The sequence below is a fragment of the Aquarana catesbeiana genome, linkage group LG06 (genome assembly GCF_042186555.1).
Source record: "Aquarana catesbeiana isolate 2022-GZ linkage group LG06, ASM4218655v1, whole genome shotgun sequence".
NCBI classification, from domain to species: Eukaryota; Metazoa; Chordata; class Amphibia; order Anura; family Ranidae; genus Aquarana; species Aquarana catesbeiana.
This window is the reverse complement of record NC_133329.1, coordinates 295232507-295259711: the sequence shown is the minus strand read 5'-3', so window position 1 is coordinate 295259711 and position 27205 is coordinate 295232507. Positions and strand designations below refer to the sequence as shown.

Genomic DNA, 27205 nt, shown 5'->3' with positions numbered 1-27205 from the left:
CCATGCACACTGGACTTAAAAAAAAATGCTAGTTCTTTTGGCAGAAAAAAAAAGAATTACTCATCTAGAGCGTTTTTGTACAAGCGTTTTTTAAAGCGTTTACAGAATATAAATCAAATCATATACCGCGCTGTGTTATATAGTAAAAGCAGCCAGCACAGCCGAAGACAAACAGCACAAATAACAAAATAGAAAAAAATGCAGCACATAAATATATTGGGTAGAAAAAAATGTGATATCGTGTTTCAACAATACTGAAAAATAAATTTAAAAACATTTAATCACTCTATAAAAAGTGAACAACAAATGTCAATAAAATAACAAAATACAGTCCACCACGTGAATATTGGTTAGCATCAATTAATGATGAAACAGCATTTCTAGAGTGTCTTCAGAATAGACATGTTTGAGGAAGGCTGTTGAAGGAAAATCTTGTGAGGACACTGCCACCAATTACAGTCACGTGCATAAATATTGGAACATCGACACAATTCTAATCTTTTTGGCTCTGTACACCACCACAATGGATTTGAAATGAAACGAACAAGATGTGCTTTAACTGCAGACTGTCAGCTTTAATTTGAGGGTATTTACATCCAAATCAGGTGAGCGGTGTAGGTATTACAACAGTTTGTATATGTGCATCCCACTTTTTAAGGGACCAAAGTAATGGGACAGATTAACAATCATCCATCAAACTTTCACTTTTTAATACTTGGTTGCAAATCCTTTGCAGTCAATTACAGCCTAAAGTCTGAAACGCATAGACATCACCAGACACTGGGTTTCATCCCTGGTGATGCTCTGCCAGGCCTCTACTGCAACTGTCTTCAGTTCCTGCTTGTTTTTGGGGTATTTTCCCTTCAGTTTTGTCTTCAGCAAGTGAAATGCATGCTCAATCAGATTCAGGTTAGGTGATTGACTTGGCCATTGCATAACATTCCACTTCTTTCCCTTAAAAAACTCTTTGGTTGCTTTCGCAGTATGCTTCGGGTCATTGTCCATCTGCACTGTGAGGCGCCATCCATTGAAGCATTTTGCTGAATATGAGCAGATAATATTGCCCGAAACACTTCAGAATTCATCCTGCTGCTTTTGTCAGCAGCCACATCACCAATAAATACAAGAGAACCAGTTCCATTGGCAGCCATACATGCCCACGCCATGACACTACCACCACCATGCTTCACTGATGAGGTGGTATGCTTTGGATCATGAGCAGTTCCATTGCTTCTCCATACTCTTCTCTTCCCATCACTCTGGTACAAGTTGATCTTGGTCTCATCTGTCCATAGGATGTTGTTCCAGAACTGTGAAGGCTTTTTTAGATGTTGTTTGGCAAACTCTAATCTGGCCTTCCTGTTTTTGAGGCTCACCAATCTTGTGGTGAACCCTCTGTATTCACTCTGGTGAAGTCTTCTCTTGATTGTTGACTTTGACACACATACACTTAACTCCTGGAGAGTGTTCTTGATCTGGCCAACTGTTGTGAAGGGTGTTTTCTTCATCAGGGAAAGAATTCTTCTGTCATCCACCACAGCTGTTTTCTGTGGTCTTCCAAGGCTTTTGGTGTTGCTGAGCTCACCGGTGCGTTCTTTCTTTTTAAGGATGTTCCAAACAGTTGATTTGGCCATACCTAATGTTTTTGCTATCTCTCTGATGGGTTTGTTTTGTTTTTTTCAGCCTAATGATGGCTTGCTTCACTGATAGTGACAGCTCTTTGGATCTTATATTGAGAGTTGACAGCAACAGATTCCAAATGCAAATAGCACACTTGAAATGAACCCTGGACCTTTTACCTGCTCCTTGTAAATGGGATAATGAGGGAATAACACACACCTGGCCATGGAACAGCTGAGCAGCCAATTGTCCCATTACTTTTGGTCCCTTAAAAGTGGGAGGCACATATACAAACTGTTGTAATTCCTACACCGTTCACCTGGTTTGGATGTAAATACCCTCAAGTTAAAGCACATCTTGTTCGTTTCATTTCAAATGCATTGTGGTGGTGTATAAAGCCAAAAAGATTAGAATTGTGTTGATGTCCCAATATTTATGGACCTGACTGTATATGAAGGCTTACCAGAAAGGGTGGACTTAAAGGGGTGTACACCACTTAAGTCAACCAAGCTTGTAGTGATAAACACTATGTGTGATATGAAACTGATCCAGATGTCATGGCCACAATGAAGACTTATAAATGGCACAGATCAGCAGTTTGTTTTCATAAAGAGGCAGGTAGATTCAGATGTAGAGAGGAACAACCAGAGGAATCTCTCATGCCCACACGTTGAAACCAATAAATAAAACAAAGTTACACATAGTGTGATACTGTTTAAGGAATGTTTATTAAAAAGAGAGTAAAATTAAACACTCACATTTTGCGATGTATTCAAAGGCATTTAGCGGACATAAAAAGGTGTAGTAGTGATGGCAGCATTCAACCTGACGTGTTTCGTCTAAATAGACATCATCTGGGGTGTTCCTTCAACAGCCTTCCTCAAACGTGTCTATTCTGAACACACTCTAGAAATGCTGTTTCATCATTAATTGATGCTAACCAATATTCACGTGGTGGACTGTATTTTGTTATTTTATTGACATTTGTTGTTCACTTTTTATAGGGTGATTCAATTTTTTAAAATGTATTTTTCAGTATTGTTTATACACAATATCACATTTTTTTTCTACCCATTTTTTTTCCTATTTTGTTTAAGAGCGTTTAGCTTTTTTTCTGCCAGAAAATAACTCCACTCAGAAATGCAATCCAGAAACTGTTTTTTTTTTCTGCCTCTAAACTTTCTAACCTGCAAAGAAACCAAGAAGAGAGGAAGAAGGGGCGGGAGCCCCGTAAGGAAGAAAAAAATATAGAGGGAAGGAGGGCAATAGGAATATAGAGTCTGGATCGTTAGATGGGTCGATCAAAGATGTCTAAGGCTAGCTGGAGGAAGTGAGGGAAAGGCATACTGAAAAATCTATAAGAGCGGCGCTTAAAATCGATGATGTTAAAATAGTGAGTCCGAGGTAAAGGGAGGAAGGTTCCAGTCACCGGTAGAAGTGCATGGATGTGGAAGCACACAACACCACGTGGTAAAGTAATCTGCTTACCAGAAAGCAAAACAAGCTTGGCGTGTAATTTAATCCACAGCTTATCCGGCAAGTCGGGCTCCACAATACAACCGCTAGGATTAGGAACAGCAGTATCCAGATGACATTCACACCCGATATAGCTTCTCCAGGGATTCACATCAATACTACAGGCTCTCAGTAAACAGATCAGCCATGCATACACACAGATTTTGGTCCCAAGAGCTGGAAAATCGAAGTGCCAGCAGGGCACTTCACTGGCACTTCGATTTTCCAGCTCTTGGGACCAAAATCTGTGTGTATGCGTGGCTGATCTGTTTACTGAGAGCCTGTACTTGACTAAGAACTGTGTTAACACTACAAAGTTAATGCAAATGTGAAGCTAACTCTCCTTATAGATACATGTGACTAGATTGTTTAGCTGGGGGCTGGAAATTGAGAGGTTGGAGCCTTAAGATCACAAAGAATCTTCCTGGTGGAGGATTAGCCAGGTTTAAGAAGAGGTTTTGAATCTAGTAAGCTTATGACGTGACCAGTTTAAAGTACAACCTCTCTAATTGGAATGCCTTTTATCTAAAACTTTGCAAGAGTGCTGCTGCTTCCAACATAGCACTAGCTAATTTATCCTAGCTTGGCCTTGATATTAGCAGAAGCTTCCATTGCTGGTGCCACAATGTGTATATCCATATTATTTTTATTTTTTTAAATTTCAGCAAGAGGTTTATAAACCTATCTAGCGATAAATAGGTACAGATATCTCCAATGAAACAAATGAAAATCTAAAATATGTGCTTATGTTTTTTATTATCCTACTTCCCCTCTACCAGCATATTGGCCATAGAATACAGTGCATTTGGAAAGTATTCGCAGCACTTCACTTTTCTAACATTTTGTTATGTTACAGCCTTATTCCAAAATGGACCAAGTTTATTATTTTCCTGAAAATTCTAAAAACAATACCCCATAGTGACAATGTGAAAAAAGTTTGTTAGAAATCTTTGCAAATTTATTAAAAATAAAAAACAAAAGAATTTCATGTACCTAAGTATTCACAGCCTTTCCCATGACACTCAAAATTGAGCTCAGGTGCATCCTGTTTCCACTGATCATCTTTGAGATGTTTCTACAACTTGATTGGAGTCCACTTGTGGTAAATTCAGTTGATTGGACATGATTTAGAAAGACGCACACTTGTCTATATAAGTTCCACAGTGTTAACAGTGCATGTCAGAGCACAAACCAAACCATGACGTCCAAGGAATTGTCTGTAGACCTTCGAGACAGGATTGTACAAAGTGACACATCTTGGGAAGGGTACAGAAAAATTTCTGCAGTATTGAAGGTCCCAGTGAGCACAGTGGCCTCCATCATCTGTACATGGAAGAAGTTTGGAACCACCAGGACTCTTCCTAGAGCTGGCTGCCCGGCCAAGTGATCGGGGGAGAATGGCCCTAGTCAGGGAGGTGACCAAGAATCCGATGGTCACTCTGGCAGAGCTCCAGCGTTTCTCTGTGGAGAGAGGAGAACCTTCCAGAAGGACATCCATATGCAGCAATCAGGCCTGTATGGTAGAGTGGCCAGACGGAAACCACTCCTCAGTAAAAGGCACATGACAGCCCGCCTTAAGTTTGCCAAAAGGCACCTGAAGGACTCTCGGAGAAACAAAATCCCCTGGTCTGATGAAACAAAGATTAAACTCTTTGGCTTGAATGGCAGGTGAAATGTCTGGAGAAAAACCAGGCACCGCTAATCACCTGGACAATACCATCCCTACAGCGAAGTATGGTGGTGGCAGCATCATACTGTGGGGATGTTTTTCAGTGCCAAATACTGGGAGACTAATCAGGATCAAAGGAAAGATTAATGCAGCAATGTACAGAGACATCCGGGGTAAAAACCTGCTCCAGAGCGCTCTGAATCTCAGACTGGGGCGAAGGTTCGTCTTCCATTTGAACATCTCTGGAGAGATCTGAAAATGGCTGTGCACTGACGCTCCCCATCCAACCTGATGGAGCTTGAGAGGTCCTGCAAAGAAGAATGGGAGAAACTGCCCAAAATAGGTGTGCCAAGCTTGTAGCATCATACTCAAAAAGACTTGAGGTTGTAATTGGTGCCAAAGGTGTTTGGCAGATCCAGTGAATGCAGTTGCCTTCCTGTATAAAGGATAGCAGGAGTAGTTGCAGAATGACAATTGATTAGAAGAACTTCTCAAGACCCTTTCATTGCTAAACTGTTTTAGCCAGTGTTTCTTTTGTTTTTTTTTTTTTTGTATAATCTCTTTTTATTTAAATAATTTTCAATCAATGAAAGGAAAAAAGTTTACAGTAGATAAAGACAAAAAATTTCTGTCCATAAATCCAATCGCCAATTCACTAGCAATCCAGAGCTTTAAACAGCAGAAAGAGGTGTACAAATTACTGTTTGGGGACCCAATAGTCATGCAAGAACGATGTCTATGTGCAAAACTAGTAGGCACCGGTAGGTCAAATGATTTACAGCATAATGCAATACCTTTAACAGGGTACAAAATGATTAATGTCCTGTAGCAAAGCATAAAATGGAGTTCTGGGCACGGAATGGGGAGAAGTAGAGAGAAGCGAAAAAAAAGGACACGGTTGAAATCACTCTATGGAAAAATAAGACTGTAGAGACAATATGAAAAATAATCAGAAGACCGGAGGTCTATATATTTGGTCAGTTGATATGCGACTTAGTGCCTTGCTGGGCATGTATCGTCAAATAGTTGCAATAGTATGGCGTCATCGAAAAGTCTCTAACAGAAGTCAATAAATGGTACTGCGGTCAGGGGTCAGTACAGTCTGGCCTTTCCAGTTCTATAGAATAATACATCCAGCCAGACCAGATGTCATGAAATTTCTCAAGTTTATTTTTAACAGTGTAGACCCATCTCTCTGCCTCCATGACTCTGTCCACCTCTCGCCTCCAGTCTTGTAAGGTGGGGCAGTGGGTTTGCTTCCAAAATATCGGTATAAGGCACTTGGCCTCATTCAAAAGGTGTGGGGTAACACTATGTTTGTAGGACTTAAGAGAGGAGAGGGTAGCGTGAAACAGGTAGTGGAGAGGGGAAAATTGTATTGGTTTAAGCATCGTTTTTTTGGATCCAGGGTGAGATGTCCCTCCAAAATATTTGAATCTCGGGGCAGTGCCACCATAAGTGCATAAAGGTACCTTCCCGGGCACAACCTCTTCAACAATCACAGTCGGTACCTGGGAAAAACCTAGCCAATTGTGAAGGCGTTTTGTAGCAGGGGGATAGAAATGTAGAGCTCGATTCTTGGATCTTAGAGCTAATTGAGGACACATGAGATAGTTTAACACCAGTTGTAGCTGGTGGAGGGTAAATTCTAGCCCCAGCTCCTGTTCCCGTTCTTAAATAAAGTAGGGGGTCATCTGGGAATGGTTATCTAGTAGGTGTTTATACATTTGTGAAAGGAGATGAGGTCCCCAGAGTCTTACACATGGATTCAAAAGGTGTTAATTAATCATGTGGGTGTAATTTTGCCAGGTGTCCATGGGGAATGCACCATAGGAGTGGTGTAATCTGTCAAGAGATAAGAGGCGTCCCATGGGGGCCATTTTCAAGCATGTAGAGTCCCCATACCCACTTAATCTATCTAAACCCAATAACAAAATGTTAAAGCGATTGTAATGTCTTGTTTTTTTTTTTTAAATAACAAAATTTTAAATATTTTTTTAAATAACAAACATGTTATACCTGCTCTTTTGCAGTGGATTTGCACAGAGTAGCCTGGATCCTCCTCTTCTTGGGTCCCTCTTCGGCTCTCCTGGCCCCTCCCTCCTGTCGAGTGCCCCCACAGCCCAGCAGCTTGCTATGGGGGCAAGCTGAGTTACAGCTCCGTATGTCCATTCAGACACGCAGTTGCTGTTCGGCCCGCCCCTTCTCTCCCTTGATTGGCTAACTGACTTTGATTGACAGCCACGGGAGCCAATGGCGCCGTGGCTGTGCCCCAGCCAATCAGGAGTAGAGTCCCGGATGGCCAAGGGAATCGTGGACATCGCTGGATGGAAATGGGGTTCAGGGCAAGTATTAGGGGGTGCTGGGGAATCTGCTACACACAGAAGGCTTTTTATCTGAATGCATTCAGATAAAAAAACCTTTTTCCTTTACAACTCCTTTAATATAATGCTGTTTTCCAGGCCTTAGATGTGTTGGCTACATTTTTATTTGTTCAGGATTTTTCCCCTTTGTTTTCTTTTGCCAATCCTGCCAGTATCAAACTTTCTGTCCTAGAGTAGTAAAGCTCACCCTAAAGTCATTTGAATCCCTGGACAGAGCAGTTTGGCAATAAGGACCAGGTTGTCACTGGCCTTGTTGCTACGGAATTCAGCTCTGGATTCAGGGAAGTCCCTCCCTCCCACCTTTTGGAAGATCCTCACAATGGATACTAGTGTGATTGGGCTGGGGAAGAATTTTGGGCTCCATGTCAGTGCAGGGGACTTTGTTGTCGGATAAGTCTCGTCTGCCTAATCAGAATCCTTAGCTTTAGGTGATTTGGCTGCCTGTGTAGCTTTGGACCATCCTGCTGGAAGATCAGCCCAATCTTTTGCAAGCAGAACTTCACATTCCTGCCTTGTCTACCCAGGCATGGACAGTTGGTAGGCAGATTTCATCAGCCCACAGTGCCTGGACCTGAAGGGGTGGCCCCTACACCCAGAGATGTTTCAGGACCTGTGTCTCAGGTAGTAAATGCAGGATATGGATCTCTTGACATTTAGGTCCAACAACAAATAAAAAAGGTTTGTCTCATGGATCCTCTGGTGGAAACAGTGACTGCTCTGTTGACGCTATGGGATCAGTAAACCCTGATTTTTCTTTCTCATCTGCTTCACTGGATCAGGATAGAGGATATTCTTGTTATCCTAGTCTTAAAGGCTGATTTATCATCCTGGTTCAGTTGCCTGGATGCTAACAGATAGGGAAGGTACCACTGGCCTCTTCTTGATTTAAGGGCTTCTACTTAGTAGAAGTCTCCCATGTAGCTTTCCCTGATTGTTCCCCCATGACTCGGTGGGATCTGAATTTGGTCCCCTGTGCTTCAAAAAACACCGCTTGAACCGATTGTAGAGTTTTGAACCAGCGTCCAGGTAGCCCGCTCTGGATGCTGCACAGGGATAAGATGGGTTGACACACAGAATTTCCTTCTTACCTAAGGATGCAACTGCTTTTGTGGACATTGTTCTTCTGTTCCCCTGTTTTGCCCCAGTTCACCAAATGGCAGTTTTTCCCATTTGTATAAATTGTGGTTTGAGCAGCCACTAGTTCACTGGGGAAGACTAATTCCCTTTTGTTATCCTGGGTGGTTCCTGTATGGTTGCTCTGATCCTTTGTTCCACCCTCTCCAAGTGGCTCAGGCAGACAGCGCTAATGGTCTCTGTGCGCGCTTCTTGGTCTTTTTGTCATCAAGCAACTGTTCTCACAGTTACAATGCTTTACTTCACCTGGTCTTTTGATTTAATTTTCTAAATGCTACCAGGCCAGTGTTCAAACCTCATCTAATACCAGCTTTGGGTGTAAGGTCAGTCAGGTGTCTCTTTCGAGTTGCGGGTAGTCCCCAAATTTCTGTTTTCTTGGGTTTGTTAGCCTTTGTTTGGTAAGTTGCCCACCCTCTTCAGCATGACTACCTTTTGAACTTTTTGTGTCCCTCAATGGACATAAAAGAAAAGAATACCATAAAGTCCATTGAGGGACACAGATTCCACCCCCCTGTGTTAATGATCATGCTCTTGATACTACTTTGCCAAAAACTAAATTATGCTGATTTTGGACAATGGTTATCCTGTGCTGGCTAACATTTTTTGTTGCCAGTGTTTATCACCAGTACATCCCAAAGGATTAAGACTCCCCGCGTCCCTCAATGGACTCCAAAGTTAGGATTTTACCGCGCGTACAAAAATCTTGTTTTTTATAATAGGGTAAAAGACAAGAGGCCTTGCTGGAATTCTATTTATGAAGTTAAAACAAAAGGAATGCAAGCTCTCCACTTTATTAGGAGGGACAGTATAGTTGGAATGTTTAATGAAGGTTGCAGGTGAACCAATGCATTTTGCATATCTGCATCCTCTTCATAAGGGCTAATAGTCAACATATGCCTTTAGGCTCCATTCACACTAGCACGTTTTTTGATGCATTTTGCAGAAATGCATGGGATTTTTTTAACATGGGTTCCTATGGAACATGTTCACATCAATGCCTTTTTGGACCTCTGCGTTTTTGGAAAGGGTCAGGGACTTTTTTTCATGCAAAATGCAGCATTTTGCATGTAATAGAATTCAATGGACCAGCATCAAAAACGCAAGTGCAGCGTTTTTACAGCGTTTTTGCCATTTTTTTTTTAGATTGTATACAGTTTAAAAAAGACTGTAAAAAAAAAAATATATGCGGAACGCGGCAAGAACACCGCAAAAACGCTGTAAAAACGCTGCAAAAACACTGCTCAAAAACGTGGCAAGCAACACGAAAAAAACTCCAAAAACACTCAAAAGCAACATGCATAGATGTGAATCGAGCCTAAAAGAGTAATATTTAATAAGATACGTATAAAATCATATATTCATAAGAAATATGTATAAACTCACATCTTCTGGAATCTTCAATAAACATTCTATATACAGTGCCTTGGAAAAAGTATTCATATCCTTAAAAATTTTACACATTTTGTCATGTTACAAAAACGTAAATGTTTTTTATTGGGATTTTATATCATAGACCAACACAAAGTGGCACATAATTGTGAAGTGGAAGGAAAATTATAAATGGTTTTCAATTTTTTTTAACAAATATATGAAAAGTGTAGCATGCATTTGTATTCAGCCCCCCTGAGTCATTACTTTGTAGAACCACCTTTCGCTGTAATTATACCAGCTTTGCATATCTAGAGAGTGACATTTTTGCCCATTCTTCTTTGCAAAATAGCTCAAGCTCTGTCAGATTGGATGGGGAGCATCTGTGAACAGCAATTTTCAAGTCTTACCACAGATTCTCAATTGGATTTAGGTCTGGACCATTCTAACACGTGAATTTGCTTTGATCTAAACCATTCCATTGTAGCTCTGACTGTATGTTTAGGGTCATTGTACTGCTGGAAGGTGAACCTCCAAGTTGCTGCCACCATCATGTTTCATGGTGGGCATGTGTGTTCAGGGTGATGTGCAGTGTTAGTTTTCCGCCACACATATAGTTTTGCTTTTAGTTCAATTTTGGTCTCATCTGACCAGAGCACGTTTTTCCACATGTTTGCTGTGTCCCCAACATGGCTTCTCACAAACTGCAAATGGGACATCTTATGGCTTTCTTTCAACAATGGCTTTCTTCTTTCCACTCTACCATAAAGGCCAGATTTGTGGAGTGTACGACTAATTGATGTCCTGTGGACAGATTCTCCCACCTGAGCTGTGGATCTCTCCAGCTCCTCCAGAGTTACCATGGGCCTCTCGGCTGCTTCTCTGATTAACCACTTAAGGACCGAGCCTCTTTTTGAGATTTGTTGTTTACAAGTTAAAAACAGATTTTTTTGCTAGAAAATTATTAGAACCCCCAAACATTATACATTTTCTAACACCCCAGAGAATAAAATGGCGGTCATTGCAATACTTTCTGTCACACAGTATTTGCGCAGCGGTCTTACAAGCGCACTTTTTTTTTGGAAAAATACACTTCTTTGAATTAAAAAAATAAGACAACAGTAAAGTTAGCCCAATTTTTTTTTTTTTATATAGTAAAAGATAATGTTACGCCGAGTAAATTGAAACCCAACATGTCACGCTTCAAAATTGCGCCCGTTCGTGGAATGGTGACAAACTTTTACCCTTAAAAATCTCCATAGGCGACATTTAAAAAATTCTACAGGTTGCATGTTGTAAGTTACAGAGGAGGTCTAGTGCTATAATTATTACTCTCGCTCTACTGATCGCGGCGATACCTCACATGTGTGGTTTGAACACCGCTTTCATATGTGGGCGCTACTCACGTATGCGTTCACTTCTGCACGTGAGCTCAGCGGGACGGGGTGTGTTTAAAATTTTTTTTTTCTTATTTATTTTACCTTTTCTTTTTTATTTTTACACTGTTCTTTTTAAAAAAAAATGTGTCACTTTTATTCCTATTACAAGGAATGTAAACATCCCTTGTAATAGAAAAAAAGCATGACAGGACCTCTTAAATATGAGATCTGGGGTCAAAAAGATCTCAGATCTCATATTTACACTAAAATGCAATAAAAAAAAAAAAAAATTGTCATTTAAAAAAAGAATAATAAAAAAATGGCCCATTAAGAGCTATGGGCGGAAGTGATGTTTTGACGTCGCTTCCGCCCTGCAATGTTGTGGAGACGGGTGGGGGCCATCTTCCTCTCACTCATCTCCATACCCAGCAAGGGAAAAGATCAGATCGCCTCCGGTAAGCGGCGGAGGGCACTGGAGTGCGGCGGGAGGGGTGCCCCTCTCCCGCCACCAATAAAAGGGATCTTGCGGCGAATCCGCCGCAGAGACCACTCTTATCGGAAAGCGGACCGCCGGGCGAAGAAGAGGATACCGAGCTTATGGCAGCTAGCTGCTGCCATAACAACGATATTCCTCTTCAAAGTTAGGACGTATATATCAGCGTGCGGTGGTCCGTAAGTGGTTAATGCGCTATTTGACCGGCCTGTCAGTTTAGGTGGACGGCCATGTCTTGGTAGGTTTGCAGTTGTGCCATACTCTTTCCATTTTCGGATTATGGATTGAACAGTGCTCCCTGAGATGGTCAAAGCGTGGGATATTTTTTCATAACCTAACCCTGCTATAAACTTCTCAACAACTTTATCCCTGACCTGTCTGATATATTCATTGACCTTCATGATGCTGTTTGTTCACTAAGGTTCTCTAACAAACCTCAGAGGGCTTCACAGAATAGCTGTATTTATACTAAGATTTAAGTTACACACAGGTGGACTCTATTTACTAATTGGGTGACTTTTGAAGGCAATTGGTTCCACTAGATTTTAGTTAGGGGTATCAGAGTAAAGGGGGCTGAATACAAATGCACGCCACACTTTTCACATATTTATTTGTAAAAAATTTTGAAAACCATTTATCATTTTCCTTCCACTTCACATATATGTGCCACTTTGTGTTGGTCTATAACATAAAATCCCAATAAAATACATTTACAGGTACAGTTAAAATACAGGTTTTTGGTTATAACATGACAAAATGTAGAAAATTTCAAGGGGTATGAATACTTTTTCAAGGCACTTTAATGATTGCTGTAGCGTTTCCCGCACTGCATTGAAATCTCACTCCCTTTATGTGTTCTTCCACCGGTGTTAATGTTAAAGTAATGATGCCCCAAAACAGGTTGCAAAATGCAGCGTGATTGCAAGAATCGGATCACATGAGTGTCACGGTTTCCGGTGCGGAAAAAAAAAATGCCTGCACCTTTTTCGCGTGGTGTGGTGCAAATTGAGTCCTCACAAAATAAATGGGCTCAAATTGCACTGCACAGAATCGCATGTGATTTGAATTGGAATGTGGTGCTCAAGTGTGAACCCAGGCTAATGCGCTCACACATTCCTTGTGTGTGTATGTGTGTGTATAAATATATATATATCTATATATACATTGTCTTGCAAAAGTATTCACCCCCCTTGGCATTTTTCATGTTTTGTTGCCTCACAACCTGGAGTTAACATGGATTGTTTGAGGATTTGTATCATTTAATTTACAGAACATGCCCACAACTTTGAAGATTTTTTTTTTTTTACTGTGAAGCAAACAACAAATAGAACAAAATAACAGAAAAAGTCAATGTGCATAACTATTCACCCCCTAAAGTCAATACTTTGTAGAGCCACCTTTTGCGGCTATCACAGCTTCAAGTCGCTTTGGATAAGTCTCTATGAGCTTGCCACATCTTACCACTGTGATTTTTGCCCATTCCTTCTTGCAAAACTGCTCCAGCTCCTTCAAGTTAGATTGTTTGTGCTTGTGAACAGCAATCTTTAAGTCTGACCACAGATTTTCTATTGGATTGAGGTCTGGGCTTTGACTAGGCCTTAAACCAGTCAAGTGTTGCTTTAGCAGTGTGTTTGGGGCCATTGTTCTGCTGGAAGATGAACCTCCGTCCTAGCCTCAAATCACACACAGAGTGGTACAGGTTTTGCTCAAGAATATATAAACAAAAAAAGAGCGACAATTCTGAAAAAAACGCAATATTTTTTACTTTTTGCTATAATAAATATCCCCAAAAAATATATAAAAAAAACTTTTTTTTTTTCCTCCATTTTGGTAAAAAAAAATTGCAATAAGCGTTTATTGATTGGTTTGCGCAAAAGTTATAGCGTCTACAAAATAGGGGATAGTTTTATGTCATTTTTATTACTATTTTTATTTTACTGGTAATGGCGGCGATCAGCAATTTTTATCGTGACTGTGACATTATGGCGGACAGATCGGACACTTTTGGCGCTATTTTGGGACCATTCACATTTACACAGTGATCAGTGAGATTAAAAATGCATTGATTACTGTGACATACTGAAGCAGAGCATGATCCCCTTCCCTCCCTTGGCAGTATTCCAACATGATGACTCCAAACACACCTCCAAGATGACCACTGCCTTGCTAAAGAAGCTGAGGGTTAAGATGATGGACTGGCCAAGCATGTCTCCAGACCTAAATCCTATTGAGCATCTGTGGGGCATCCTCAAATGGAAGGTGGAGGAGCGCAAGGTCGTTAACATCCACCAGTTCCGTGATGTCGTCATGGAGGAGTGGAAGAGGACTCCAGTGGCAACCTGTGAAGCTCTGGTGAACTCCATGCCCAAGAGGGTTAAGGCAGTGCTGGAAAATAATGGTGGCCACACAAAATATTGACACTTTGGGCCCAATTTGGACATTTTCACTTAGGGGTGTACTCACTTTTGTTGCCAGCGGTTTAGACATTAATGGCTGTGTGTTGAGATATTTTGAGGGAACAGCAAACTTACACTGTGATACAAGCTGTACACTCACTACTTTACATCGTAGCATTGTGAGATACTGTGTGTGTGTGTATGTATATATATATATATGTGTGTGTGTGGAACTCTGAAAGCTCTAAGCGTCGGACTTTTGTCCGAAGGGCATTGGCCAAGAACTTGTCTTGCATAGAAACGCACACAACTGTCGACCAACAAAGACAAACGCAGTGATGCACCACGTGGTTTTTCAGCTCTTTAGCGCCACCCTTTGGGTACCTTCTGCTAATGTTGTGTTTGGTGAGCATTAATTCCGAGCATGCATTTATAAGCTTGCCATCCAACATTTGTCAGTGGAAAATCCGACCACAATTGTCCGATGGAGCGTACAAAAGGTCGGATTTTAGGCCAACAGTCTGTCAACACACAATGTCGGAAAATCCGATTGTATGTATGTGGCTTTAGACACCTAATTTCTCTTAGATTTTTTGTTTCTGTTTTTATCTACGTTGCAGATTTTTCCTTACTCCCTGTCTGGTTAAACAGTTACCAGCAAGACAGTGAAGCTGGCCATACACTAGTAGTATTTCTTGCAAACACTTTAATTTCAGGACCAATTGTTTGACTTTCGAATCATCAGTTGGGTTAAAACAACATTTGTTTTTTACTTCAGTGACAAGAAAATTCGAAGGAGCAGGATGGAAAATGTTGAACAGATTTGCAATGCCCTGTACACACGGTCGGATTTTCTGACGGAAAAAGTGTGATCGGATTGTGTTGTCGGAAATTCCGATCACGTGTGGGCTCCATCTGACTTTTTCCGTCGGAATTTCCGACACACAAAGTTTGAGAGCAGGCTATAAAATTTTCCGACAAAATCCGATCGGTTAAATTCAGATCGTGTGTACACAGATCCGATGCACAAAGTTCCACGCACGCTCAGAATAAATTAAGAGGCGAAAGCTATTGGCTACTGCCCCGATTATAGTCCCGACGTACGTGTTTTACGTCACCGCGCTCAGAACGATCGGATTTTTCAACAACTTTGTGCGACAGTGTGTATGCAAGACAAGTTTGAGCCAACATCCATCGGAAAAAATCCATGGATTTTGTTGTCGGAATGTCCAATCAATGTCCGACCGTGTGTACAGGGAATAAGTGTGTGCGGTTTTCCTTCGGGAAATTACATTAATTCCCAAAATGAACCTTAAAAGCAAATTACATTTTAAAGTACTTTCAAAAGACATTCAAACGTACTGTAAAAATTGTAAAAATCTACTATTTTATGGCCAGCTCAAGTGAGAGTATATTACTCCAGTGGAGCTCCAAATGGGACTAAAAACCCAAGAGGGTTTCTAATCTTTACCCACTTTTTAAATTGCTGAGGAAATTTTGGCTTAACACTCATTTAAATAAGTGATATTTCATAATTACCAGACTAAACCAAAAAGAAAAATATTTTTGCAGTTGTAATTTTTTGCCCAATAGGATATATGTAAAACAAACACTATCCACATCTTTTAAATAGGTTATTGTGTCCTTCTGTGCATCCTTTTATCTTGCTTTTTTTGTTTTTCTTTTATATTATAGATTGTTTGTACAGCTACATAGTTATAAGTGAGGAAGGCTCCATTTACCCTTGTAGAAGTTGTTTTTTTTGTTTTTTGGTTTGTTTTTTTTACAAAGGAGAGGATATATTTGCTAATGTAGCCCCTTATAATTAAAGACCTGACTCAGACTGATTGTTACTTTTAGGTCAGCCGTCTTTTTTGCTGTCTGTCACGGGCTGCTGCTTTATATCTAAAGACTTCCATCTGGTATAAGCATGGTTACATTTGTAACTGTCCAGCCTTGTTGCATTGCACCCTCTGAGTCAGAGGTCTGACGCTTATGTCCTGCAGCTGAGTGACAAACAGCTGACTCCATCGCTTGTCTTATGAGTTTATCCATTCTTTAGTATTCTGGCTATTAAGTCACGACATCTCCAAACTTCAAAGATCCAGGGGAAAGGTTTGAAGGTAGAAACCACATGAGCACAAAGCCCCTCTACTAATAATAGATGTAAACAAGGCACAACTTCAAAATAGTAATTATAAATGGGATGTGGGTAAGAGAGTAGGCTCTAGTCTTTGAAATTTCTGTGTTCTGTGCCAGCTCATTATCAAGCGAGACATCCTATGACAACATTCTTCTTTCTGTGCTTCCATAAACTGCGGGATGTGTATTAGAAAAATGATAGGCAAGGAGATGTATTGTATGTTCTTTATTTTGTAACCATCATATTAAATACCATCCACACATAATAAAGTGGTAGAAAAGGGTTTTTATATTTTTTATTTAAATATATTGGCCCCGAGGTGGGTTACATCATAATTTGCTAGCATGCTCCCCATATTAGCACATTATGACAGACTTACCTGTCCTAATGTGCCCTCCAGTGATGCACTGCCCCTGATCCTGCGGGTCTCGGGCACTTCCATCTTCGCACCCAGCCTTCCTTCTAGGTTACGTCTGTTCAGCCATGATGAAGTCACACCTGTGCATGCGCATGGGAGTCACATCACCACGGCACAGATTGGGTGCAGTACGCGGCTCAGAGTATGCATGCGCGGCTCACAGTACGTGATAGCTGACAGACGGGAGGAAGCAATTATGACAGAAGATACTGATAGGGTCTCTTCTGTCATAAAATAACCCGCCTGTTAGCAAAAAAAAAGACTTTAATACCACTTTAAATACTTGTTTTGAGTGTACATAGAGTGAGCTGTAGAATGTGAGTTTTAATAAAGGCCAGTTTTCCAAGTTTTTCTTTTATCCCTTTGTTACACTGGGCCTGCTTCCTTCTGTTCTTTTAAATCGGCCAATGATGGTTCAAATCTCATCCTGTTCAGCAGGGACCAGCCGAGATTCGAACCATGTACGGGCAGGTTGATTGTACACAAGTCAATCCAGCCGCTAACAATAATCACTGTATTCTCCTTGCCGGGTCGGCTCCTCAAGCCCCCCTGCCAGGGGAACACAATAGCTCCACGGGAAAGATTTCTCCATCAACACTGACTGTGTTAATGGGGGAATTGAATGCAATGAAAGAAAATCCCATCATCTATGGCCAGCTTTTGTAAAGGGCACGTCTCTGTCCTTTAAATGGTCTAGATGAGGGGTGTCAAACTCAAATTCATCAGGGGTCGCATCAGCAGTATGGTTGCCCTCAAAGGGCCGGTTGTATCTGTAGGACTATGTGTCCACTCTTTATTATCATAAATAATTGACACTGCATTTGTTTATTACTGGTCTTACGGAGTGCAGGGTACAGGAATTTGCTGCGTACGGAGTGCAGGGTACAGGAGTTTGCTGCTTACGGAGTGCAGGGTATAGGAGTTTGCTGCTTATGGAGTGCAGGGTACAGGAGTTTGCTGCTTACAGAGTGCAGGGTATAGGAGTTTGCTGCATATGGAGTGCAGGGTACAGGAGTTTGCTGTGTACGGAATGCAGGGTACAGGAGCTTGCTGTGTACGGAGTGCAGGGTATAGGAGTTTGCTGGGTACGGAGTGCAGGGTACAGGAGTTTGCTGCTTACGGAGTGCAGGGTACAGGAGTTTGCTGCGTACGGAGTGCAGGGTACAGGAGTTTGCTGCGTACGGAGTGCAGGGTACAGGAGTTTGCTGCGTACGGAGTGCAGGGTACAGGAGTTTGCTGCGTACGGAGTGCAGGGTACAGGAGTTTGCTGCGTACGGAGTGCAGGGTACAGGAGTTTGCTGCGTACGGAGTGCAGGGTACAGGAGCTTGCTGCTTACGGAGTGCAGGGTACAGGAGTTTGCTGCGTACGGAGTGCAGGGTACAGGAGCTTGCTATGTGCGCAGTGCAGGGTACAGGAGCTTGCTGCTTACGCAGTGCAGAGTACAGGAGTTTGCTGCGTACGGAGTGCAGGGTACAGGAGCTTGCTGCGTACGGAGTGCAGGGTACAGGAGCTTGCTGCGTACAGAGTGCAAGGTACAGGAGTTTGCTGCGTACGGAGTGCAGGGTACAGGAGTTTGCTGTGTATGGAGTGCAGGGTACAAGGTACAGGAGTTTGCTGTGTACGGAGTGCAGGGTACAGGAGTATGCTATGCACAGTGTACAACATCTGACCTCTGCACCCTCCACTCTCCTTCCATCCTCCCACCTCTGCCTCCGCAGCCCTCAACCCCCCCCCCCCAAAAAAAACTCTCACATCTGTGCTCTTTCCTACCTGGCCCAGCTCTGGTATCTCCCTCTGTGTGAGGATCTCTGTGTTCAGCACCACAACACTACAGCAAGTCCTCAAATAGCCTGCTCTCAGGCTGCAACCCGCTAGACAAAAAAAAACATAGCAGTTGGAGCTGCCAGGAACCTCCGACACTGACGGGCCAACTGTGCATGCGCTCAGCTCGGAAACAGCTGGCTCTGCCAGAGGGACTGAGGAGAGAGAGCGGGATATGTTGACTTGGAGATTGTCTGGCCGTGCATGTGCTCACACAAAGCCGGCGCCGCTTGCGTGATGGAGGATGTTTACTTTTGTTGCATGGGAGACCAAATAGGTGGCGTGGGCCACATGACAAGTCCTGGCGGGCCGGATTCGGCCCACGGGCCTTGTGTTTGCCACCTGTGGTCTAGATATTTGTATCTATGCTATGCTGTCCGAAGAATCCTCTTCATCCGAGACACTTCCAGGAGGGTTTGATTTCTGGTCTCCCACCTGCCCCCTAAGGGTCCTCTGTGTCTGGAGCGATGTAGGGGGCTGGCAGAAGTAACCACAGTGCTTAGTGGGAGACCAGGAAAATGACATTCAGAGAAGTGTGCTAGGTAAGGCCCCTTTCACAGTGATAGACAGATCGAGTCCGCCTGTCAGTTTTTTAGTTGGACCCATTCGGACCATCCATAGACCTCTATAGAGCAGTTGATGTCAGGGGACATGTGTCTTCTGACACCCTCCATCATTCGATCCTGTCCACTCCAGTAAAAACAGATGAATGGGTATTCCCTCCCCATCTGTCCATCAGATCGGATGACAGTCAGATGCAAACGGACAAATAATCAATTTCTATTCAATGGCCCAATAGAGAAGAGCGGGTTGTGTCTGTGTCCGCTCTGCATAACGGAGTGGACACTCAATCGCCTGCTCAGCAGGGATCCGTGGACAGATGCCCCGCTGAGTAGGCGGATCCGCTTGGTGGAGTCCGCTCTGTCTGCAAGGGGCCTAAAGAGGATTCTTCCAGGCACTATAGCTCTTGAAAATCGGAAAGTATAATATCTTCTTCTTTTCAAAGAAATTTTTTTTGTGTTTTTTATATTGTGACAGGGTCGCTTTGAAGGCTTTTTTTAAATGAAAGCCAATATACTAGAATTCAAAGATAGTTTTTCTGATTTTTGTGTATATTAGACTAAAGCTTTGCATATTATTGCTAGGTATATGTGCTTTTAAAAAAAAAAATGACACTTCAGATTCAAATTTACAATGACTGATTGAATTCATTAATATCTGAAGCCACCAGTCTAAAGTTTTCAGAATTATTTTTTACTTGTCATGTCAACAAAGAATTACCACTGGTCTAATTTACCTATTTGTATGTTTATTTTCAGAGCTGACATTAAACCCACCGGAAGGGATTGTGGCAGGTAAGTCTTCATTGCTGAACATATGTTTAAGACTTCATCCATAGAAGTTGTATTTCCAAGTTTACCATGCCTAAAGTGGTATTACACCCAAAACCAAAAATGTATATATTGCAGCTTATCAATTCTAAGGTGTAGTGGCTATAGTTTTCTTTTTGTAGGCTTTTTTCTCCAAGCGTCTTCCAGGACAGCCCATGAGACCTTGGGCTCCTCCTACCAGGACAGGAAACACGTCACCCCCACCAGATAAAAGGGCGGTCCTCCAGGCCCATGTCAGTTATTTGTGTTTCCTCCGGACGGGGGGTAACATGTTCATGGAACCTGCTCCCATAGGCCTTATAAGCAGGGGCTTTGTATGGCCTTTTTTCTGGGGCATATCACTTACCTCTTCCTCTGCCAGAAGCAGCGCACCGCTGGGGAGGTTGGCTGTGTTGCTGTTCTCTGTCCTCAGTGCCTGGAGAGGGCCAGGACCGGTGTGAGGTCGTGCCCCTAGCGCAGTGCATTGCACTCTAGCTCAGCTGAGCTTCGGTTGTCCTTCCCTGCCGACAGCCTGGCTGATCTGAGCAAGGAATGGAGGAAGCCGCAGCGTTCGAGGGGGCGGAGCTATTGCGCTCCAAGCTGGCCCACAGGAAGTGCCTGGAGAGGGTTACTTCCGGGGCATATGACATCATCATCGGGCGCCGGAGACGAGGTTCCAGTCTTCATAAACGGCGCGAACAGAGAACGCTAGCTGCTGGTGTTTTTGTTGGTGTTAAGCAGCCAGGCTGTGGATGACCAAGAGGGGCAGAATGGATCCTCCTGCAGTACCTGCACAGGCAGCGGATGCAGTTCCCAACACCAGCACCTCACAGGTAAGCCTGGGGTGTTCTGTCACCACCTTACTATCCTTGTGAGTGTTCCCTCCCCCTCCCCCCTCTGTAGTAGTGGGTGTAAGGGGACACATTTCCTCCCTCCTGCACGTGGTGTTACGGAGTGATTGTGTGGCTTTAATTACATTGTGGGTCATTTATTTTGTTTTGCAGACCAAGACTCAGGACAAGGCCCAAGCGCAGCCACTTAAAAGGAAATGTGCGGTTTGCGCAAACAAATTGAGCTCCTCATGGAGCAAAGCAGTTTGTCGCACCTGTATAGAAGGCCTAGTAAAGGATGACCCGGTTGCCTCTTGCCAGAAGATGCTTACTTCTGTTAGGGATGAGCTTGCGTCCACCTTCAGTTCCTTTAGAACGCTTATTGACAAGCTCCAGACTCCAGAAGAGAGTCCGTCTTCACTGAAGGCGTCAGTAAGCACTCCGCAGCAGGCAGAGAGTGAAGACTCTGAGGCTGAGGTCAGATCTACCCGTTCTTCTCTGGAAGAATCAGGGTCAGATACAGAGCCCAGAGATAGAGAATCCACTCGAGGCTCAAGATTTAAGTTATCTGTTGAGGATGTAGATGACTTATTAAAGGCTATCTATACTACCCTTGAATTAAAAGAGGAAGAGGTTCAGTTATTCAAACATGATCTTATGTATAAAGGATTACATAAGAGAAAATCAAGAGTGTTTCCAGTTCATAGTTCTTTGGTTGATACTATTAAACTGGAATGGGATAATCCTGAGAGAAAACCATTCTTCTCCAGTAACCTAAAAAGGAGGTTTTCTTTTGATGAGGACACTGCGCAGCCATGGAATAAGAATCCCAAGTTAGACGCACTTCTTTCAAAAGTTTCAAAAAACTCGGACCTGGCGTTTGATGATATGGGTACGCTTAAGGATCCGATGGACAAGAGGGGGGATATCCTTCTCCACAGAGCCTGGGACTCAGCAGTTGGAAACCTGAAACCAGCTTTGGCTTCCACTTGTGTGGCCAGAAATCTGGAGGTTTGGTTGACTCAGATTCAGTCACATCTGTCAGCAGGTACCTCCAGAGAGCAAATTTTAAAGTCTTTTCCTCTCCTATTTCAGGCAGTGGGTTTTTTGGCAGATTCTTCCGCTGAGTCGGTAAGAATGTCAGCCATGACTTCGGCTCTAGTGAACTCGGCCAGGAGAAGCCTTTGGCTTAAGACCTGGTCAGGGGACTCGGCCTCCAAGTTGCGCCTTTGTGGCCTTCCTTTAACTGGCGATCATTTATTTGGCCCAGGTCTACAGGAGGCACTGGAACGCACGGCTGATAAGAAAAAGGCGTTTCCAGAGAAAAAGAGAGTTCAGACAGCCAGAAAATTTTTTCGTGGCCAAAACAGGCAACAGAATCATAGAGAAAAGGACAGCAGGCCGAAAAAGCATTGGACTGGGCACAAAGGCAGAGGCAAAGGGGGAGTGCTATTTAACCCTCCTCAACAGCCCGCCAAGCCGCAGTGACTTGTGTTCCCCGGTGGGAGGGAGATTGAGGGCCTTCATCCCACAGTGGGCAGCAGTCACTCTGAGCCCCTTCATCCTGGACCTAGTGACCAACGGGTACAGGCTGGAGTTTGTTCACCAACCACCAGAACGTTTGTTGGTCACATTTCCTCCACAAGATCGGGAGAAAGCAAGGGCTCTGGGTCTCCAGATCGGAGACGTATTAGATCAAAAAGTCCTGATTCCTGTTCCTCGATCGGAGCGGGGCAAGGGATTCTATTCCCATGTATTTGTGGTCAGAAAGCCAGCAGGAAAGTTTCGACTTATCCTGAATCTCCGGACCTTAAACAAGTCCATCAGATACAAGCATTTCCGTATGGAGACTGTTTTTACAATCAAAAACCTACTATACCCAAACTGCTTTATGGCCACGTTGGACTTAAGGGATGCTTATCTTCACATCCCTATCCATCCAGCCTTCCAAAAGTTTTTGAGATCGGCAGTGAAGACGGGTATGGGGACCCGACATTTTCAATTTCAGGCCCTCCCCTTCGGTCTTTCCTCAGCCCCACGCATCTTTACGAAGGTGTTGGGGGAAGTGCTGGCTCCTCTAAGATTAAAGGCAATAACGGTTATCCCTTACTTAGACGACCTCCTGATAGTGGCAAAATCATACCAAAGGCTGTTGGAAGATCTCCAGGCTGTACAGGACTTCTTACAGTCCCTAGGCTGGCTAATAAACAAAGAAAAATCGTCCTTGATTCCGGCCCAGAAAGTAACTTATCTGGGTTACGATTTTTGCTCCGTGAACCAAAGAGTTTTTCTTCCTCAGGAGAAGATTACCAAAGTGTTCCAGACTATGTCAACATTGCAGACCAACCAGTCGGTCTCTCTGAGACAGGTGTCGAGGGCAGTGGGTCTTATGACCTCATGTTTTCCAGCAGTACCATGGGCGAGACTCCGTCAGCGTCCGTTACAAAGGTTTCTTTTAAGAAACTGGGACGGGGACGTAAGGTCCCTGGAGTCAAGGATCTGGCTTCCCGACAGGATAAAAAGAAGCCTGTGGTGGTGGAGAGCTGGTCAGCACCTAGCAGGAGGTCTCCCATGGTCCTTTCCCATTTCCCGAAGGATTACCACGGATGCGAGTTCCTGGGGATGGGGGGCCCACCTCAGCAATGCAGTAGCACAAGGAGAGTGGTCCCCAGAGGAGGCAAGGGCCTCATCCAATCAAAGAGAGCTGCTTGCAGTCCAGAGAGCCCTCCAGTCTTTTCAGATGGAGATCAGGGGTCACAACCTCCAAATCCTGTCAGACAATATAGCGACAGTCGCGTATATCAACAAGCAGGGAGGCACGAGAAGCTGGAGGCTTCAGTCCATTGCCCAGGAGATCCTTTCATGGGCAGAGGGGAATCTAGCCTCCATTTCTGCTGTACACCTGAAGGGGAAAAACAATTGCCTGGCAGATTATCTCAGCCGTCACAGGATAGACCGAGACAACTGGTCCCTTCATCCCGAAGTCTTTGCAGACCTCACCAAGAGATGGGGTTATCCGGTAGCGGATTTGTTCGCAAACCGAAACAACCGCAAGACGGAGATATTTTTTTCCATGAACCCGGCAGACCAAGTCTTGGGGATCGATGCTCTGGTGAACCCGTGGCCTCCAGGCCTATGTTATGCCTTTCCGCCAATCAGGCTGATTCCAGAAGTCCTCCGGAAGTTTCGGCTGGAAGAGACAGATCTGATTCTAATTGCCCCGTTTTGGCCCAAGAGGCCATGGTTTTCCCTGCTACAGTCTCTGGTTTCAGAGCCTCCGTGGAGTCTTCCGAAAAGGGAAGACCTATTATTGCAGGGTCCAGTATCACACCCTCAGGTGGTTTCCTTAAACTTGACGGCCTGGTATCTGAAGAAAAGATACTGAGCGCCCATGGGTTCTCTGACAAAGTAGTCAGGACTCTCGTTAATTGCAGGAAGCCAGTTACTAGAGCCATATATTCCAAAGTTTGGAAAAGGTTTAACTCATGGTTATCTGAAAATGATAGATTAACTCATGATATTCCGTCTATTTTGGAATTTTTCCAAGAGGGTGTCGACAAAGGTCTTTCTGTTAGTACCTTAAAGGTACAGGCGGCAGCTATTAGTGTGTTCCTCCAGTTTTCTCTCCTGGAAAATCCCACTATAGCCACAAATCTATCTCTAGGGCCAGGCCAGTAGTAGTGAGAAGTTGTCCAACGTGGGATCTGTCCCTAGTACTTCAAACTCTGGTAGAATTTCCGTTTGAACCTCTGGAAAGTATGTCAGTTAAATTACATTAAAAACTGTGTTCCTTATAGCTGTTACCTCAGCTCGTAGGGTAAGTGAGTTGCAGGCCCTATCAGTTAGGGAGCCCTTCCTCACGATTTTTGAGGATCGAGTTGTGTTACGAACCGATCCAGGTTTTTTGCCCAAGGTGGCAAGTACATTCCACCAATCTCAAAACATTGTATTGCCAACCTTTTGTAGTTCGCCACAGGGCGACTTAGAAAGAAAATTTAGTTTTCTAGATGTAAGAAGGATTCTCTTGGTCTATCTTGAGGTCACGAAGACCTTTAGGAAAACTGATGCCTTGTTTGTCCTCTTTTCTGGAGTTCACAAGGGGAATAGTGCATCTAAAGCCACATTGGCTAGATGGATAAAGCAAGCCATCTTGGAAGCTTACAAAATTAGGGAGGTCCCTACACCTTTTGTTACTGCGCACTCAACTAGATCCTTGTCTACGTCTTGGGCTGAGAGGGCTGGTGCCTCACCGGAACAAATTTGCAGGGCTGCCACTTGGTCCAGTTACTCGACCTTCATTAAACATTATCGCCTGGATCTCCTATCAGCTCAGGAGCAGGCGTTTGGTCGTAAGGTCCTTCAGGCAGTTGTCCCTCCCTAGACTGGTAAGTTCTGGCTCATCGTCTCATGGGCTGTCCTGGAAGACGCTTGGAGAAAAGCTGAGTTAGACTTACCGGTAACTCCTTTTCTGAGAGTCTTCCAGGACAGCCGGATTCCCACCCGGTATTGTCTGAAGTTATGTGTATTATGCATATGTTTTGCAGGGTCCTACGGTTCTTGAGAATACTGACATGGGCCTGGAGGACCGCCCTTTTATCTGGTGGGGGTGACGTGTTTCCTGTCCTGGTAGGAGGAGCCCAAGGTCTCATGGGCTGTCCTGGAAGACTCTCAGAAAAGGAGTTACCGGTAAGTCTAACTCAGCTTTTTCACTCTGTTCTCACCTGATAATCTAGCCAATAACACACCCCCTGTATTAGAGTGCCTCCACTCTGGACGAAGGAGAACAGGGGGCACCTTTGGACAGCAGCAATGTCAGTCTGGGAGGGGGGAGGGAGTGTTAGATGTACTAGCAAATTTAGATACACTAACAAAATTGAAGTGGACCTGAAAATAAATGTAACCAAACAAAATTGACGTCCTTTTTTTACCCACAAAATAGAGCTTTCTTTTGGTGGTATTTGATCACCTCTGCGGTTTTATTTTTTGCGCTATAAACAAAAAAAGACCACCAATTTTGAAAAAAAAAATATTTTTTACTTTCTGCTATAATTCATATCCATTAAAATATATAAAAAAAATTAATTTATTCATCTGTTTAGGCCGTTATATATTCTTCTATGGGATAGATTTAGGGACCTTTATTTTTTTTTTTTATTGTTTTTACTGGTAATGGCGGCGATCTGTGATTTTTATCATGACTGCGACATTGCAGCGGACAAATCTGACCCCAAATGACACTTTTTGGGGACCAGTGACATTATTACATTGATCAGTGCTATAAAAATACACTGATCAATGTAAAAATTACACTGGCAGGGAAGACACTAAGGGGCAACAAAGGGTTAAGTGTGTTCCCTGGGTGTGTTCTAATTGTAGGGTTAATGGGCTACGAGGGACATGGCAGAGATCACTGGGAACAGAAGATCTCTGACATGTCATCTGGCAGAACGGGGTTTCGCCTTGTTTACACAGGCAGTTCCCCATTCTGCCTCTGTACACCATGATTGCGGGTCGCTAGCAGACATAGAGTCCGCCAGACCCGTGGTCACGCTTCCACAGCGCGCGGTGGCGCGTGCGTGCCCGCTAACTCCTGTGCAAAGACCGACATACATCTATAGCATTTTGCGCAGGAGAGCCGACCTGCCGCATTATAATGACGGCAGCTGGTCGGCAAGCGGTTAACCTCTTTGCGCCCGTGCTACCCTGTTTCCCCAAAAATAAGACCTAGCGTGATTGTCGGTGATGGCTGCAATATAAGCCCTATCCCCCAAATAAGCCCTAGTTAAAGTCCTTGTAGGTCTTCTTTTCAGGGTAGGGCTTATTTTCAAGGAAACAGGGTAGAGCTTATTTGGGGGGTGGGGCTTATATTGCAGCCATCACCGACAATCACGCTAGGTCTTATTTTCGGGGAAACAGGGTATAGCCAAAAGACAGCTACAGCGTGGGCCTAAATTGCCAGGAGGGCGTCCCATGCATGTCCTCCCATGCATGAGCTGCCTGCGTGCCCCCCCGTGAGATCCCGGCCCCTTTCCACATGATCAGCTGTCAGCCTGACAGCTGATCACGTGATGTAAACAGAGGACGGTAATCGGCTGACAGCGTGAGGACAAAAAGAAAAAGCCAATTACCGACTTGTGTAAACGGGACATCGGTCCCGCATACGGAGAGCCACTGCAGCCTCAATAGTGCCCACCAGTGCCACCTACCAGTGCCCATAAGTTCTGCTGAGCAGTGCCAACCAGTGCCACCTATAATTGCCCACCAGTGCTGCCAATCAGTGCCACCTATCAGTGCTTCCTATCAGTATCACCTACCAGTGCCCTCCAGTGTCACTTATCAGTGCCCATCAGTGCAGCCTCATCAGCGCACATCAATGAAGGAGAAAAATTACCTGTTTGCAAAATTTTATAAAAACTATGAAAACTTTTTTTTTTTTTTAATAATTTTGGTCTTTTTTTTTTTTTTTGTCTAAAAAAAAAAAAATTTAAAGTCAGCAGCTACAAATACTGCAGCTGCTGACTTTTAAAACAGACACTTACCTGTCCAGGGCGCCCACGATGTCCTCACCCAAAGCCGACCCATCCCTCAGCTCCGGGTGGAGGCGCCCGCATTGCTAGTAAGGGAACCAGGAAGTGAAGCCTTGCTGCTTCACAGCCTGGTTCCC

At 43.7% G+C, this 27205-nt stretch overlaps 1 protein-coding gene across 1 annotated transcript in view; it reads left to right on the top strand.

Annotated features, from left to right (window-relative positions):
* Positions 1–27205, top strand: part of UBE2G2 (ubiquitin conjugating enzyme E2 G2) — a 145135-nt gene that overhangs the window by 68174 nt on the left and 49756 nt on the right. The window contains exon 2 of the mRNA XM_073633469.1: positions 19661–19696. Within this exon, the coding sequence (XP_073489570.1) occupies positions 19661–19696 (36 nt within the window). The remainder of the gene's footprint in view (positions 1–19660; positions 19697–27205) is intronic.